Source organism: Carassius auratus, unplaced genomic scaffold (genome assembly GCF_003368295.1).
Source record: "Carassius auratus strain Wakin unplaced genomic scaffold, ASM336829v1 scaf_tig00013598, whole genome shotgun sequence".
Classification (NCBI taxonomy): domain Eukaryota; kingdom Metazoa; phylum Chordata; class Actinopteri; order Cypriniformes; family Cyprinidae; genus Carassius; species Carassius auratus.
Genome location: NW_020524419.1, coordinates 140,621 through 156,440, shown reverse-complemented (window position 1 = coordinate 156,440; position 15,820 = coordinate 140,621). Strand labels below are relative to the sequence as shown.

Sequence of the window (15,820 nt, the reverse complement as noted above, 5' to 3'; positions counted from 1 at the left end):
CCCCTCTTGCATACACTCCCACGCTCACTGGTTTGTTTAGGATAATGATGCCCCTGTCACCACCTCCCACTCATTTCCTCCCACCACCACATCTCTTTCTCTGTGTTTTACTGCCTTCATTACATCTCTGTGGCATACTCTCTTACCCTTACACAAGCAGACAGTGGTTGGACTGCACTTAGACGACACATCACAATACGCCGTACGCTTACCAAGGTTACGTAGCAAGTTTCGTCACGTTTAAAGGAATGTTCTGGTGTTGAGAAAAAAAATAGTTTGCCAAAACATGACAATTTACTCTCCCTTAAGCTGTGCAAGATGTAGATGAGTTGTTTCTTCATGGTAACAGATTTGAAGAAATGTATCATTACATCACTTGATCACCAATGGATCCTCTGCAGTGAATGGGTGCCGTCAGAATGAGAGTCCAAACAGATGATAAAAACATCACAATAATCCAAGTAATCCAGATGAACCCAGTCCATCGATTAATATGTTGTGGGGTGAAAAGCTGCATGTTTTTAAGACACAAATCTATCAGTAAGATGTTTTTAACATAAGGTCGTTTCTGTTAGGTCCTCTAATTATAATATTGGTTTTTTATATAGTGATAAGTCTTGTACGAATCAGGAGAGAAATGTGCACAGATCAATCACCATCAAGCAAGAGCAGTCCAAAACTGTATTAAACAAACATGTCATTGGGTTCTGATGTGAGAGGACAACTTTTTCACTGGAGGAAATATTATTATGAATTCTGTATTTTGGTCAGAATTAAAGATGGATTGATGTTAAAACGCCTTGATTGATTTGTTTGTTTCAAATATGCAACTTTTCACTTGAAATGGTTTTAATTAATGGACTGTAATCATGTGGATTACTGTGATGTTTTTATCAGCTGTTTAGACTCTCAGCCTGACGGCACCCATTCACTGTAGAGAGTCCATTGGTGAGCAAGTGATGTAATGCTGTATTCCTCCAAATCTGTTCCAACAAAATCCTCTACATCTTGGATGGCCTGAGGGTTCACCAGGTTTCTTTTTTGGGTGAACTATATATTGAAAACTGCATTTATGGCACAGTGTTGATTGCCACAGAAAATAATTTGGCAAATTTGCATGAAAAAGTGTGTACTTTTTTGGCAGCATTTACTCAGATTATTCATTACAGTGCAGTAGTGTACATTCAGTGTGTATTTTAATGTGTACTGTCTAGACCAGTGTACTTCCTCTGTGTACTTCATGTAAAAACTGAGGGATGAGTTAAAATCATTTTCTGTGGTGATCTGACATTTTATTACAAATGTTGTTGACAGAGCTACACTTTTATTGAACCAAGAATGTTCCCAAAAATGAGTTTAATATTTGTCTTATTGGATTTTATTATGGATGTTTGCCATGGACTGTACTGTTCCTTCTTCAGTAAGTCAGCAAAGTGAAAAAAGGTCTAAAATACTGCAAATCAAGCAGCATCCTTCACTGCTTTAGTAAAGTTGCTAGTTAAACTGTTACTATAAAGAACAAAGTGTGCTGAAATTTGCCTCTCGCTCTTTCATTCAGATCAAGATGTTGTTTTGATGTTAGGCTTCTGTTTGATGTGATAAATGCAATAATCATTGTTTGTGTCTATTCTTTTTAAATATTCAGTTTCAGTTACCAGATAAATTATAACTGACTGATTTAATCAAATTTGCATTACATTCTGCCTCGCACCGTGCCTACAAAAGAGCCTGATGACAGTGTGCACTACAGTTATACATCTCTTAATATTTACTTGCATAAACCTTCCAGCTGTACGTCTGAGGACAAACTCTGGATCCTACCTTATTTTCAGTAGAACAAAGTACATTTGCATTAACACTAAATCTCAGTATTTGATAATTTAGTATTGATTAGAAACCAAACATGACTTATATTAGTAAGCCTTAGACATCTCAAACTGGCATTGAAGCGGTCAGTTGTAGTTAGATACATAAACCAATGACCAACCAGAAGCCATCCTATTGATTCTTCAATGGACTGTTATCAGTTACAAACCTTTAAGCCAATCAGAATGTCAGAGGCCTTAATATTCATGAGAACTGACTCTTGCGTCTGACATAAAGAAACTTCCTGAGGAGAGAACACACGACTAAGAGAAGAAAAGTCGCCTTTAACAATGCTGTGCAAACTTTTCCAAATGGAACTTTTATGTAGAGCGACTGACATTTGTGGAAAGTTCCAATTTGGAGCTTTTGAATGGTTTCTCATATGAGTGTTTCTATGGCAACTAGATATTTAAAACCGTAAAGTTCCAGAGACTGAATGAAAGTCCCACCTTTCATTTAAAAGAGCTTTAATAAAGGCGCTGCTTTATTGCTGTCAAAGGTTTTAGCCATCGTTTCAGTTAAAGAAGCTACATGTATTATACCATTTTTATCGATGATTTGAAGTACGATATTGAAAATTGCTGTGTAAAGATGGCTGGCCGAGTGAACTTCCCTCAGAGGGATTCTGATCATTTAAATGTGAAAAGAGGCTGCTGAGATGTATTTTTCAGATCGTTTCTGCGCCCATTCCTACTGTATAATGGGCAAAACTGTTACATAATTAGGACTCATCAGCATTGGCGCCCCTCTGAGTGGCAAATGATGTGGTGATATGCCGATTTAATTTCCTGTCAGGTCTGAAGCATTTCCCCCAGTGGTTTAGGTCGAGTGGCCAGAGAATTAGTTCAGAGATATTGATGCAGAAAGAACTCGGTGACACGTTTTGCTCCCCAGAGATCCACGAACACTGCCTGCGAGTACTTTGAGAAGATTGAGAATGCATTTAATATTAGCTGCTAAGGCTAGCATCTGTGAGATTTGAACACCTTGGCATCCACCACCAAAGTCCATTTCAAGGCAAGTACTGTAAATCTTGGCATTAATTAATTGTGTTTATTACTAAATAATTAAAAAGTTTAACCTACAGTGACTTCTGATTGTGAGAACCCCGGAAATGTGAAAAGGGTCCATTAGCGATAGGCTCTTTTTATTTAGAAGGCGAGAGCCACCATATTGGGTGTTCCAGTGCTTCCCTTTCATTGTAATATCAGTGATCAATACACTTCTTTAGTGGCATCATTGGATCCGTGAAGAACCTCCAACATCCTATGAACTTTTATTCCACAAAGGTTTTTTAAGATTATTAAAATCATCTTCACACTAATAAAAATGGTTTTCTTTGAAGAACTGTTCTCTGAAAGGTTCTTTGTGTAACTGAAATGGTTCTTTCTTGGGCACCGCTGCAAAATAACTACTTTGTAACCTTAATTTGTAAGATCGAAGCACTGCAAAAGCGATTAAGCACTTGTAATTATTGGTATTTTATTTTTTGGATGTTTCGCATACAGTATATCAGAGAGGAAGCAGGCTAATGGTACTCGTAGATGTTAGCAAGCCTAGAAGGGTTGTGGTTTATTTAGGAGGGAAAGTGTTTTGCTCAGTCACTTCTTTTAATGGAACATAGACTGAGTGCTATGATAACTTCTGACAGCCTCTCTCTCTCTCTCTCTCTCTCTCTCTCTCTCTCACTCACTCACCTGGGCCTGTCGGAATGAGAGCACTGGAGCTCTTATATTAGCCCTGTGCCTTGGTCCCAGGAGCCCTGCTTTCTCCTGCTCTATTTCTGAGAGCTGCACTGCATGCTGGGAGAACGAGGGCCCACACGCACTCCCTCACCTTGCCCTTGATTTGCTGTCTTGACATATGTGCCGAGTGTCTTGATCCTTGCTGTATATATGCTTCGTCTGGCATGGCTTTCATAGAGCTCCGAGCTGGAATAGTTAATAAGCTTCTGTAGCCCCGTGAAATTAGAGGCTTTCTGCTTTTCATCCTGCAGTACTTTATTACAGAGATGGCTTCCTCTCAATTGCTGTTATTATAATATCTCCTTTCTTTTTTGTGCTTGCCTTTAGTTTGCTTTTTTTTTCTTCTTTCATGGAAGACAGAAGGTTTTTCTTACTTTTGAGAAAATAAGAGGTCGGTGTAGTCATCAGTGGTAAAAGTGATTTAATTTATATACTTAGATTTTTCTGAATTAATTCTAATATGCTAATTTATGATCAATGTTGAAAATAGAACCTACAATACTTTTTCGGGATTCTTTAATAAATAAAAAGTTAAAAAGTACAGTGTTTAGGCCCATTTAAAATGGAAACCTTTTCTAACAATAAAATTATATACTATCACTTTTTATCAAGTTACCACATCTTAGTTTAATAAAATTATTAATCAGAAAAAAATGACTGACTCCTAACTTTTGTTTTTGAAATAAATGCTGATAATTTAAATAAATGCTTTTTTTTTATGCGCCAAAGAATAATGAAAAAGAAATATATCTTTTCAATATTGATAATAAATCAGCATATTACTATTTCTGAAGGATCATGTGACCAAGTAATGGACTAATGGCTGTTGAAAATTCAGCTTTGCATCACAGGAATAAAAAACATTTTAAAGTATTACAATACAGAAAATAGTTATTTTAAATTGCAATAATATTTCAGAATATTCCAGTTTTCTTCTGTATTTTCTTCAAAAGAGTTATCAAATAAATAGTGTTTATGAACAAACTTCTTTAAAAACATTTTACATCTCTAAAATGTGTTAATAGTGACTTTTTATACACTACAATAGTAGAAACAGACTGTTCAAGGGTCTGAGGTTCAACAATGTACACTAAAGTAAAGCAAAATTATTATGAGTGGACTTTAGAGATAAAAAAAAAAAAAAATGCCACAGCCCCTGGCCTTTAACCTGTGCTATGTTGGTATATTCCTGTCAAGACAGACCTGAGGTCGTCTGGATCAGTCAGTGTTCTGCATCAAACACATCACAACAAGGCAGGCAGAAGGTTCTGCAAAGAACAGGCTGATTCAGAGAAAGCGTGTGAAGCCGCTGGATTTCATTGGTGTATTTCAGTTTTATCCTCATGTCTCAGGCTCATTCCAGCAGCTGTGTGTGCGTTTGGCTTGGTACCTCACATTAGCCCTATCATAGCGTTTGCACCTCCCGTCAGCTGAGGAGCACAGGCTGTGCCGAGTGGATCCCTCACACTTGCCCTTCGCTGCCAAATCTGCCAAAAAATTGCAGATTGAAGTGTAAGCAGCATCTCTGTCAGCTCTAATGGCTACATTCACACACTTGTGTTGTCTGTCAGGATTACACACTCTCTGATCTCCACCGCTTTCTTTTCCCTCTTTTCACCATCCTCAAATCCTGAAGCTTCTTATGGTGAACAAAGCCTTACACACACACACACACAAACAAACACAAAGATGTGCTCACAATCATAAAAGCCTTGAAAAACCACAGGTTTGCATTTCTGTTTTGGTTGGAATTATATTGTATGTAGTACTTTCTTTTAGTATATTAATGATTAAAGAAAAACACTGTAGTAGTGTAGTGTAAAGCTGTGCAAGAGGCTGTTTTTCTGCCTTTAGATTGGGTTTTTGCTCTCCTCCTAGTTTGCTGGCTTCAGCTGAACTGAGTTCAGTGATCTGTGTCTCTGAACAGCACTGAAACTGTCCTGCATGCTGAGGTGAAGAAGTCACGGCAGATTTTACTGGGTCAGTAGGACAGGATCCCTGACCTGACATGGCTGATCTCCAGCTATTTTTATCATTAAACCACTCTTCTTCACACTAGAGCTGCAACTAACGACTATTTTTTCTGTCGACTAATCTAACGATAATTTTTTTCGATTAGTCGACTAATCTAATAAATAATTAATCTAATATTCTTTTTTTAATTAGCTAATGAATCCTTTGGATAACTTTACCAAAAAAAATATAAGTACAACTTCTAATATAATATTTCAACCTTTATTCATTTTAAACTTATGTGGTTGAAGTTTTTACAGTATAAAATAAATAAGAGGCAAAGAAAATTATTTTACTATGGTAAATATGAGCTTATGATAGTATTTATAATTAAACCACAGTAGCCATAAATTTACAGTTGTCTGAGACGTCAGGAAATGTTCTTTAGCATCACAAACCATAAAATGTAGTCAGGGTTCTGCTATGGTTTAGCATGGTTTCCAGAGATCTGGAGCTGATTCGGGGTGGCTCGGTGGTTTGTGACTGTTGTCTCGCGGCACACTGTCTTTTAAGGGGCTGTTCACATATCACGTCTATTGCGCGCTCAAGTTCGTTATTTCCAATTTATGCGCGCGAAAAGCGCGCTCATAATGGAAGCGACGCGGTCGTTTTCCAGGCGCGTCCGCACCGCATTGAGTTAAAACATCTCAACTTTTCAGAATGCCGCAAGCGCAAGAATATCAGACCTGAACCAGGAAGTTGGTCACCAGATCACACGGTAACCAGTTAAACCGTAACACCGGAGAGCGCCAAGATGTTTTCCTCTGAGGTGCTCGCGCATCGCAGTTGTGCTGCCGTGGTTCACCATATCGGTTTTACAAAGGGAACAATGGGCCATTTTATTTGTCCTGTGTTTAAAGTATTTGCATACTTTTGATAACAATGGTCTCTGTTTTTGTAATAGAATGCAACTTTCTCCATTCCCAGTATGCCATTACGCGAGATGTAATTAAACAGTGTGACGCGTCGACGCATTTCACGCACGTCGGCGTATTTTTGTAGTCGACGTAATCGATGACGTTCATGCGTTGTTGCAGCACTACTTCTCACACACACACACACACGTTGGCTTCCATGTTTTATGGGGATATTCCCAATTCAAAAAAATATATAATATTATATTTTCTAACTGTATTTTCTATCCCCTTAGCCCTGAAGCTACCCCTCACAGAAATACATTATGTGTAATTTAGAAGCTGTTTTCATCATGGGAACCAAAAAAGTTCCCCACAAGGTCAAACTTTGTTCCCCATATTGTAGGGAATACCATGGACCTGTACACAAACACACACATACATGTAGGCATCTTTTTTGAAAACAGCTCAAAAGTGCTATGGTATTACCATGTTTTTTGGTGCCATGTAAATATTATAATATTCTTTTACATATCTTGTAATGATCACCATGTAATGCGTGCCATGGTCCATGGAATATGACAGTGTTTCCTTACTATAGTATATACACAGTATAAGAACTAAGAAATGAACTGTGCTAATGCTATGAAATGACAGCTCTTTTATGCACATGTATGTATTTATATTTACCCGTTTTGCTACTAACAAATAATAGCTCAGTATATTTGAAACTAGCTAAGACAGGCAAATAATAAAACATGATAGATGATAAATCACATGATTTGTGATTCAGGAGCACTCTTTATCTAGTACAAAAAAATTATTCCTTCAAACTTGAATACATAAATGTATAAATTTAAAACAAAATAACGCTTGTATAACTGCAGGCAAAATAGTAAAAGAACTGTTATGTAACTAAATGTGCTTTCTTTTCACTACAACAAGTCTTCTACTAACAATGGTAATGATGACTGTGATTCAGTGAATCTATTATTTTTATTTTTTATTAGTTAATTCAAATGAATCATCCAAACAGACAGTCTCATTCAGATGAATCCGATTTCCCTACAATAGCCAGAGGATGTTCTAGAGAGCGTGTTTGATTGTTGTTGGATGGTTTCATACATCTACGTACATCCCTGCTACTGCAAAGGGCACTTCCTGCACATTTACCTTCAAAACACCTGCCTGGAAGTTTCTGGTGATCCTGAAAACCTTGATTGGCTGGTTCAGGTGTGTTTAATTGGGGCTGGAGCGAGACTCTGCAGGAAGATTGGCCTTCAGGAGCAGGATTGAACAGTCCTGATGTGATTTTAAGCAGCGGCAGCGGGCTCGTGTTGTGCTTTCATTCTGTTGCTGCATGAAAGAGCCGCAGCTGTGTGCAGAAAATAATGGGATGTTTGTGTTCGGCTTCATAAATATCTGCATCGCAAGAGATTGTTCTGATAAGCAGCTTTACCTTGCATTTTTGCCATATATTTCTCATGTCCATCCTGTTCTTGGTACAGTATGATAAATCATTAACTGCTACTAAAACCCTTTCCGGTGCATAATATACATTTTAGTCCGCAAGAAAACTGTTCACTTCATTAAAATAGAATGCCATCTTATTTCAGTCAATAATGCATCTGATTTGTGTTCAGATTTTCCGTTTTGATGCATTGCACCAGTAGTATTAGAGCATCTAGCATTATGGAAATACAAAAATACAGCCACTTGACGACCTCCGGTGATTAAAATCATTGCATGTGTGAATGAGGACTGCACACGTAATACAGTGTGACACAGCTAAGAGCTGTTTGATGTAGTGGATGCACCAGTGCACTATGGGATGCATGTTTTTTGTCAGGTGCTGCACAGTGGGGAGTGATGTAATCTGCTCGCTGTACAAATAGATAAAGGAGTTGACGCATCTATGTTAAGCTGATACACAGAGTCCTCCATTTTGTTCAGGTTTTGGCTGGCAGCCTGAGCATTTCGACTGTTTCCATGACACCCTGCAGCGCTCCACACTTGACCGTTGTCAGTGCTTCACTCTGCTCTCCTCCTCCCAGACTGGTCCGGCCTGTCAGGTTTGCCTGCGGCTCTCTGTTAGTGACGACACTCCTGCTCTTCAGATGTTCTGACAAATGTTTGCATATGAAGCCGGCGAGGTGAGCCTGTGGCAAGAAGTACAGGGCAACTTATTTGACTAGATGGACTTGATCCAAATGCACACACACATTTCATCTGTCCAAGTAGAGACATGCAAGACTGCAGGCGCAGATTTTCCCAAGAGAACCTGCCCTCTGACACCGATCTATCGCTCACCCCTCGTTGCGGGTTGTGACAGAGGATAGAGATATTTTTTTCATTTCTGAATAAAGGTTTCTGGAGGTTGGAGTTTGTTTGTTTGTTTATTGATTTATTTGCATGCTTATAATGTCAGCGTAATAAAACTGTTATATAAAAAATTACTTATGAAGTTTCAGGAATGTATCATTATTATTATATTAATAATTGTAAATTAATAAGTTTAAGAAATGTATTATTATTATTATTATTATTAGTATTATTATTATTATATTAATAATTGTAAATTGATCATATTTAGTATTATTTTAATAACATAATTTATTTAACAATTTTTTTGTGTGTCTCAAATTTTAGGATGATAAAGCTATCCTAATAATAAACTTAATAATAATAATCATTCAATAATCATCATTGATTACTATTAATTGATATAAAAAAAATATATTGTGCATGTGTGTCTCAATGTCAGGATGATAAAGCTGTCCTAATAAAAATGCCTTCATAACATTTGCATAATAATAATAATTATACATATTAATTAAATATTATTCATTCATATTATATTTTGTGTTTCTACTATTATTAATAAAAAGGATATATATACATTAATTAAATAAATAATATAAACATAAATTTTTTACTATTATTAACTTAAAATCATTCATTTTTTTTTTTGTCTCAAAAATGTTAAGGTGATAAAGCTGCCCTATTAAAATGTCTTAAGAATAAGAATAATAGTTCCTTTTATTTCTGTATGCTTTATTTTTTTGATTGTTTTAACAAACCTGCTTCACTATCCATTGTTCTCGCTGGTTGCGGATTGTGAGGGAGAAAGGGAGACGGCCGTGACAGGCCCTGAGAGTGTGTGTGTGTGTGTGTGTGTGTTCTAGTTTTCCTTGTTTAGCTCTCTGCAGTGACCGTGACTCCTCTCTGGCCTGTTGCTGTCTGTCAGTCAGGAAGGCAGCTGTGCTCAAAGCAAAGAGAATGCGGATGTCACAAGTCCATTATAAAGAGCTTAAAGTACCTGCATACAAAGAGCTCCTGTCAGACACTTCAAAGCTGAGGCTCCTTTCCTCAAAGGCTTTTGCTGTAAAAACTCGCTGCACATCTTTAACTACATATCAGATCAAAGATCTTATATGTAAGGTCTGATATCAGCATTTTTATATAGACAATATTTCGCTGATTTATTTTTATTTTGGTAACTGCCTCAGACCTCATTTCCTTTGACTTCTTTAACTCGAGCCAAACAAAATCAGGCTTTCAGGTCTGCTTGCAAAGTGAATAAATGATCTAAAGGTGGATCGCAGAAGAAGCTTTTCCAGAATGTATCAGGAAGGAAGGTTTGGGTGTGTCTGTGTTTCTGTGTAAGGAAGCTCCGCTCTGTCACATGTACACTGGAGGATTTCTTGGAAGTGACGGTTAAATGTTAACAATGAACTGTTTCAATTCTACACTTATTTTCACATAGCTCTGAGAAGAGTCAAACATAGATGCCCATGCAGTTTCCGTATTGTACTCAGAAATACTTTAACAAACCTTTTTCAATGCTTGATTAGCACTTTTTTTTAATGAGTAAAAGTTTTCTGGATTTCTGGATTACTTTTTGTGTATTTGCCTCAAAAATGCCAGGGTGATTAAAACCTTTCCTAAAAAAAAAAAAATTTTTTACTAATAATAATTAAAGTCACAAACTGGAAAAAAAAAACAGGAAATGATCTCATCGAAAGGAAAAACAAAAAACAGCTTGGTAAAAACAAAAAACAATTCTGATCTGTGTGTAGAGAATCATATTAAGGACTAGAAGAGAGTGACCTGTCTCTATCTGTGTGTTTGAGTACCAAGTCAAAAGACCTCTTTAGATTGTAAGCCTGAGCACGGCTGATTCTCTTTAATCGCTTTAGGTGCCATGCTGTGAGACTTATGAGAGAGGCCACTGTTTGTCCTGGAGATGACATAACATCCTCACTACGTATGCACCACGTAGCTGTGTGATTTGTATGTTTCAATCTGTAGATTAATTGCAGTCAAGCCACTGATGTCATTTGGGTTATTATTTCAAATATCCGTGTCAGAATAACTAAATCCATTTTTTTTATTTTTTTTTTTATTAAAGTGTTGTGTTTACTAGCCAGGAAAGATAAAGAGCACTGCATATCAGCCGGTTTCACTCTTGTGAATTGAGGTTTCTCTGATTTGTAATGTTTCAGATAAGCTTAAGATGATGGGAGCATGTGAATTGTTTAGCAATTTCTTGCATTTGAGGAATGGATTGAAAATGGAAATGAATAAAGGAGAGAACAAAATGTACAGTTGTCTCTGTGTCTCTATAGTGCCGTGTTCCCTCTGTTCTGAGTCTTTTCATTCCTGTTCTGTAAAGATTTCTCAAGCAATGTCTGCTTGACTGAATGATTTTAGACTGAAAAGCTCATTTGTATGTTTTTTTCTTTACTTTTAACATGCACATAGAGATCATAATTAAGATTAGAGTGTGAAACTCAAGATTGTGATCTGTAACAGTTGTGTGACCCTTAAAGGAATGGTTCACCCATTTACCATTTTATATTTACAAAATCTGTTATGGCTTCCATGGACTACAAAAAGAGAGATTTTGAAGAATCTTCATGCTGCTCTTTTACAAAAAAAAAAATGCCTCAATAAAATCTTTGCTCAGTGCAATGTTATTTTTGTGGTCATACAACAACTTTGTCACGTATGAAGTGTCAAGCATGCGCAAACATTATAAACATTCTAAAAGTAATTTTAGAATTAAGTTGCTAGATTTGTAATCAATGTAAAGATTTTTGGGCATTTGCCTTTCATGCCATCCATGTCATATTCACTGTTTACTGTATGTAAAATTAGTATTGCCTGGTTTTATGAGATTAATGAGTGTATAATTGATTCCTTTTAAATTATGTTATTAACTATTATTATTTGTGAAAAATGCTTCGATAAGAATTTGTGGTTCTTATCTAATATAATTTAAGTTCCTATCTAAAATATAAATCTGTTTCTTTCATGACAACTCTTGGAAGGATTGGCATGGTAATATACATGACAAAGTTAATGTGTTTGGCCTTGGCCGAATAGATCTGCTACGCTGCCTTGGCAGAGCAAAAACGAGATTTGCTACTGCCAATACATCCGCTGTGAGCATGTAAGAAATATTGCTGCTGTAAATATAACATACTTGAAGTAACCCCTACATAGTATACATGAATCACCTCGTAGCAGATCTATACAGGTGGAGCTGGGGAAGGTGGAGGGTTTCTGAAGCAAGCTGCACCGCTACGGTAAGCCCTAGACATGTATTTGAACGCTGAGCAGCTAGCTTATTGGTTACCAAAACAGGAGAGAACCAGTCAGCTGTGCCGTGTGATAATGATGTCATTAGGTCAGACTGAGTTAAACCTATCGGACTGCGCCATCTAGAGTTTCATGCCAGAACTCTGTATTTATTTTACAGGTTTAATTTTTAAATATTTTAAATGTTTTTGTATTGTTTATATTATTTTCAAATAATTTATTTTTAAAATAAATTATTTTAGCAGCTTATTATTTTTTTAATTAAATATCATAAAAGCCTTCCATCTGCCATCAACCACCCTGCTACCTAAGACATTTTCACTGGCCATAAAATAAAAATAATAATAATTTGGTTATTATAATATAATAATAATTTGACTATTTTCTATCTGTTTTTTTTTTTTTTGGTGTTTGAAAGCTACTGACCACTGTCTGCTTTTGTTGTATGGAAAAGAGCAGCATGAACATTTGCCTAAATATCTCCTTTTCTCTTTCATGAAAGATAGAACATATATAGGTTCAGAACATGATGAAGATAAATGATCATCGACAGAACTTTCATTTTTGGTCAAACTAGTCATCATTGATCTCTCCAGATTCCTCTCTCAGAGTAATCAACAGACTAAAATTCTGAACCCAGTGCTTCTGCTCTTCCGCGAGAGCTTTTCTATCACGCGTCTGTGGTGTAAACAAGCGTGCAGGGATGCGATGTGTGTTGTTACACTGGACTGACTGTTGAATTGTCACGTATGAAGTGTTCAAGCATGCGCAAACACGAGATCTGCTTTGCACCATGCTTGGAGAGGTTCTGTACGCCTAACTTTAGGTTGCCATGCTGAGATGAGAGAAGGTCAAGGCGGCTCGCTGTTGTCTTCCATTGCTGTGTGTTCTTTTCACAGTGTCTCCTCCGTGCTCTGCTCACTGTCTGTTCCTTTCTTCACAATGCATTGCATATTCAGAAGCAGCAGCATGTAGGTATATGAAAAACAACAAAACTTCAACCAGCATGGGCTCTTTTTGTTTAGTCCTTTTCTTCCTGTTTTAGTTTACTTTATTATTTTTTTTGCAAAGAGTTTCACAATATTCTGACAGTCATTCTTGCAGGAAAAGCACTTGACAACACAAAAAAATGAAACTGATTTGTAATTTACAGTCATGTTAGGCGAGTTTGTTTGGTTCTGTTTATAAGAGTAGTTCACTCAAAAATGTAAATTCGTTCAGTATTTCCAAACCCATGTGCTGTTGTTTTTATTTCTGCGGGATGCAAGAAGATCATTTTTGAGGAATCCTTAATATAAAAATGCAGTTCAAAGTGACCATGTCTGTCAAGCTTCATATGAAAGCCTTCAGAAGTTACATGATATCTTTCCACAGAAAAACAACAGCATATGGTGAGTAAAAAGGACAGAATTTTCATTTTTCAGTGAAATGTTCCTTTAATACTCTGACATTTTGAAACCCCGTTTTGACATGCTTTATATTTTGAGTTTCTGTCTTTGTTCTCCACCCTGTTGTCTCCGTGTCATTGTCCCTGTGTTTGCCCGTCCGTGGTGCGTGTATGATGGCATGATTGTAATGCACGTTGGGATTTATCTTGCCTCTCTCCCTCTTTCTATCTTTCTTTCTGGCCTACTCCACCCTAACTCGATCTAACTCTCTCTTTAACCTCTCTGCATTTGTTCTCACTTGAATCACATGATTTTGATCAATTTCCTGTTGTTCTCTCTCTTAACTAACATCTGTCCCTCTTCTCTGCAGGGGATGTGCTTTTCCAGATGGCAGAGGTCCACCGACAGATTCAGATGCAGTTAGAGGAAATGGTCTGTACTTTATTTGACTGCCATCCATTTTGCATCTTTTTGAAAGTATCTATTTTACATAGATTAGATTAGAAATTTTACCATCTTGTCATGTTCAATATAAATTAAATCCAGTGGATTTTAATGTAAATCACAGTATACATGGAGCAAACTCAAAAAGGATTTACACAAGTTTGTAATTCAAATAACAAGAATGTGATCCGTGAATAATTAAAGGTGCTGTATGTTATTTTTTTTTATGTATGAAAGCATAGAAATACTATAATATATTTGCAAATATTTAGGAAATGAGTTTTTTTTTTTCTGAAAACAATGCTTCAGCCAGTTATCATAATGTGTTTTTGTTTGGTTTTGCTTGATTCCGCCCTCTGCCATTTTAACACCCATGGTTGCCAGGTGGTGGAAAATACAGCGTAATGCAGCCATGGAAGCGGGAAAACAAACTGGGTCAGACATTGCAGATTCTACCTGACTAGAGGCATTCTAAAAACTTCTCTCTGAATAAAGGCATATTACAAATTGTATAAGTCAAAATTGGCGCCTTCCATTGTCAATTGCGCTGTGTGTCTTCAATCTGGCAACCCGCGTGAGTGTCAAAGAGGAGGAGTGGGAGAAACAACTCTCTCCAATTTCAATTTGGACTGCAGTACCCAATTCAACTGATAGCTGGCATCATTACATACTGCTCCCCGATGTAACCGCAAAGCAAATATACAACCTTGACGTGTCTGATATAAAACCTTCTGGAATGCTCAGTTGAGGTTTTTACTGTGAGCACAACATTGTGGGATGACTCATTTTCTGTGCTTATCAACATTATTCAAAAAATGTATTGATAGTGTACTGAACATGTAACATTTCTAGGTATGTTGTACAATCTGCACAAATCTGTGTTTTAAGGATCTTAAAAGCCCATTTTTTCTCCATTTTGATGCAGTTGAAATGCTTCCACAACGAGCTGCTGTCGGAGCTGGAGAAGAAGGTGGAATTGGACGCAAGATACCTGACTGTGAGTCCACAGCACATCCCACTCCTTCTGATAACCTAGTAATACACATACGTCTTTCTGAGCAACCGACACACACACTCTCTGCACACACACTTTTCATAATAAGAATAACACCATTCTACGTTTTCTATTTCACTTGAAAATGCATGAGATTATGTAAAGTAAAACTTGTGCAAGGCATTTTAAACTGACAATTGTTAAATCACAGTAGGAATGAAATTACCCATAGGTCTCTTATGTTCAGTACAAAATGTAATATATTTTTACAATTTAAAATGACTATTTTCTGTTTGAATATATTTCAAAATGTAATTTATTCCTGTGAAGCGAAGCAGAATTTTCAGCATCGTTACTCCAGTCTTCAGTGTCTCACAATCCTTCAGAAATCATTCTGATAATTTCTTATTATCAATGTCTTTACTGTCACTTTTGAGCAATTAAATGTGTCCCTGCTGAATAACGATATTTATTTCTTAAAAACAATTCAAAATAAAATTTTACCAATGCCAAACTTTTGTAGTGGCAATATGGATGTTTAGCAGTGTTTCTGAGTTAAATTTTGTCTTTCCTTTTGGCAGTCTGATGAAATATTGAGCCAAGAATAAAAAAAAAACTACAAAAACTGGATGACATTGCTGACTCTGCTTTGGTTACATGCTTCACATTTTGCCAAATGTAGCGGATTATTTGCAAACAGTTAACATTTATGCATTTGGCATATAATTTTATGCAAAGCAACTTATCAGCACACGTTTCCTTGATTCAAACACACAGTACAGTGGAGCTACAGAAACGAAAGAAAATAAATAAACAGAAAAATTGTGTTCACTACAGAGTATATATACCGCAGACTTCTTTTTAGTAGTTAGTTTGCTGTTCCAAACACACCCATACATCATTTAGAAATAC

The 15,820-nt window shown here is 36.6% G+C and overlaps 1 protein-coding gene across 6 annotated transcripts in view; it reads left to right on the top strand.

Annotated features, from left to right (window-relative positions):
- Positions 1–15,820, top strand: part of LOC113074073 (brain-specific angiogenesis inhibitor 1-associated protein 2-like) — a 77,898-nt gene that overhangs the window by 33,101 nt on the left and 28,977 nt on the right. For all 6 annotated transcript variants that reach the window (XM_026246792.1, XM_026246790.1, XM_026246786.1 and 3 more), the window contains exons 4-5: positions 13,841–13,902; positions 14,840–14,911. In XM_026246792.1, coding sequence (XP_026102577.1) covers positions 13,841–13,902; positions 14,840–14,911 — 134 coding nt within the window. The remainder of the gene's footprint in view (positions 1–13,840; positions 13,903–14,839; positions 14,912–15,820) is intronic.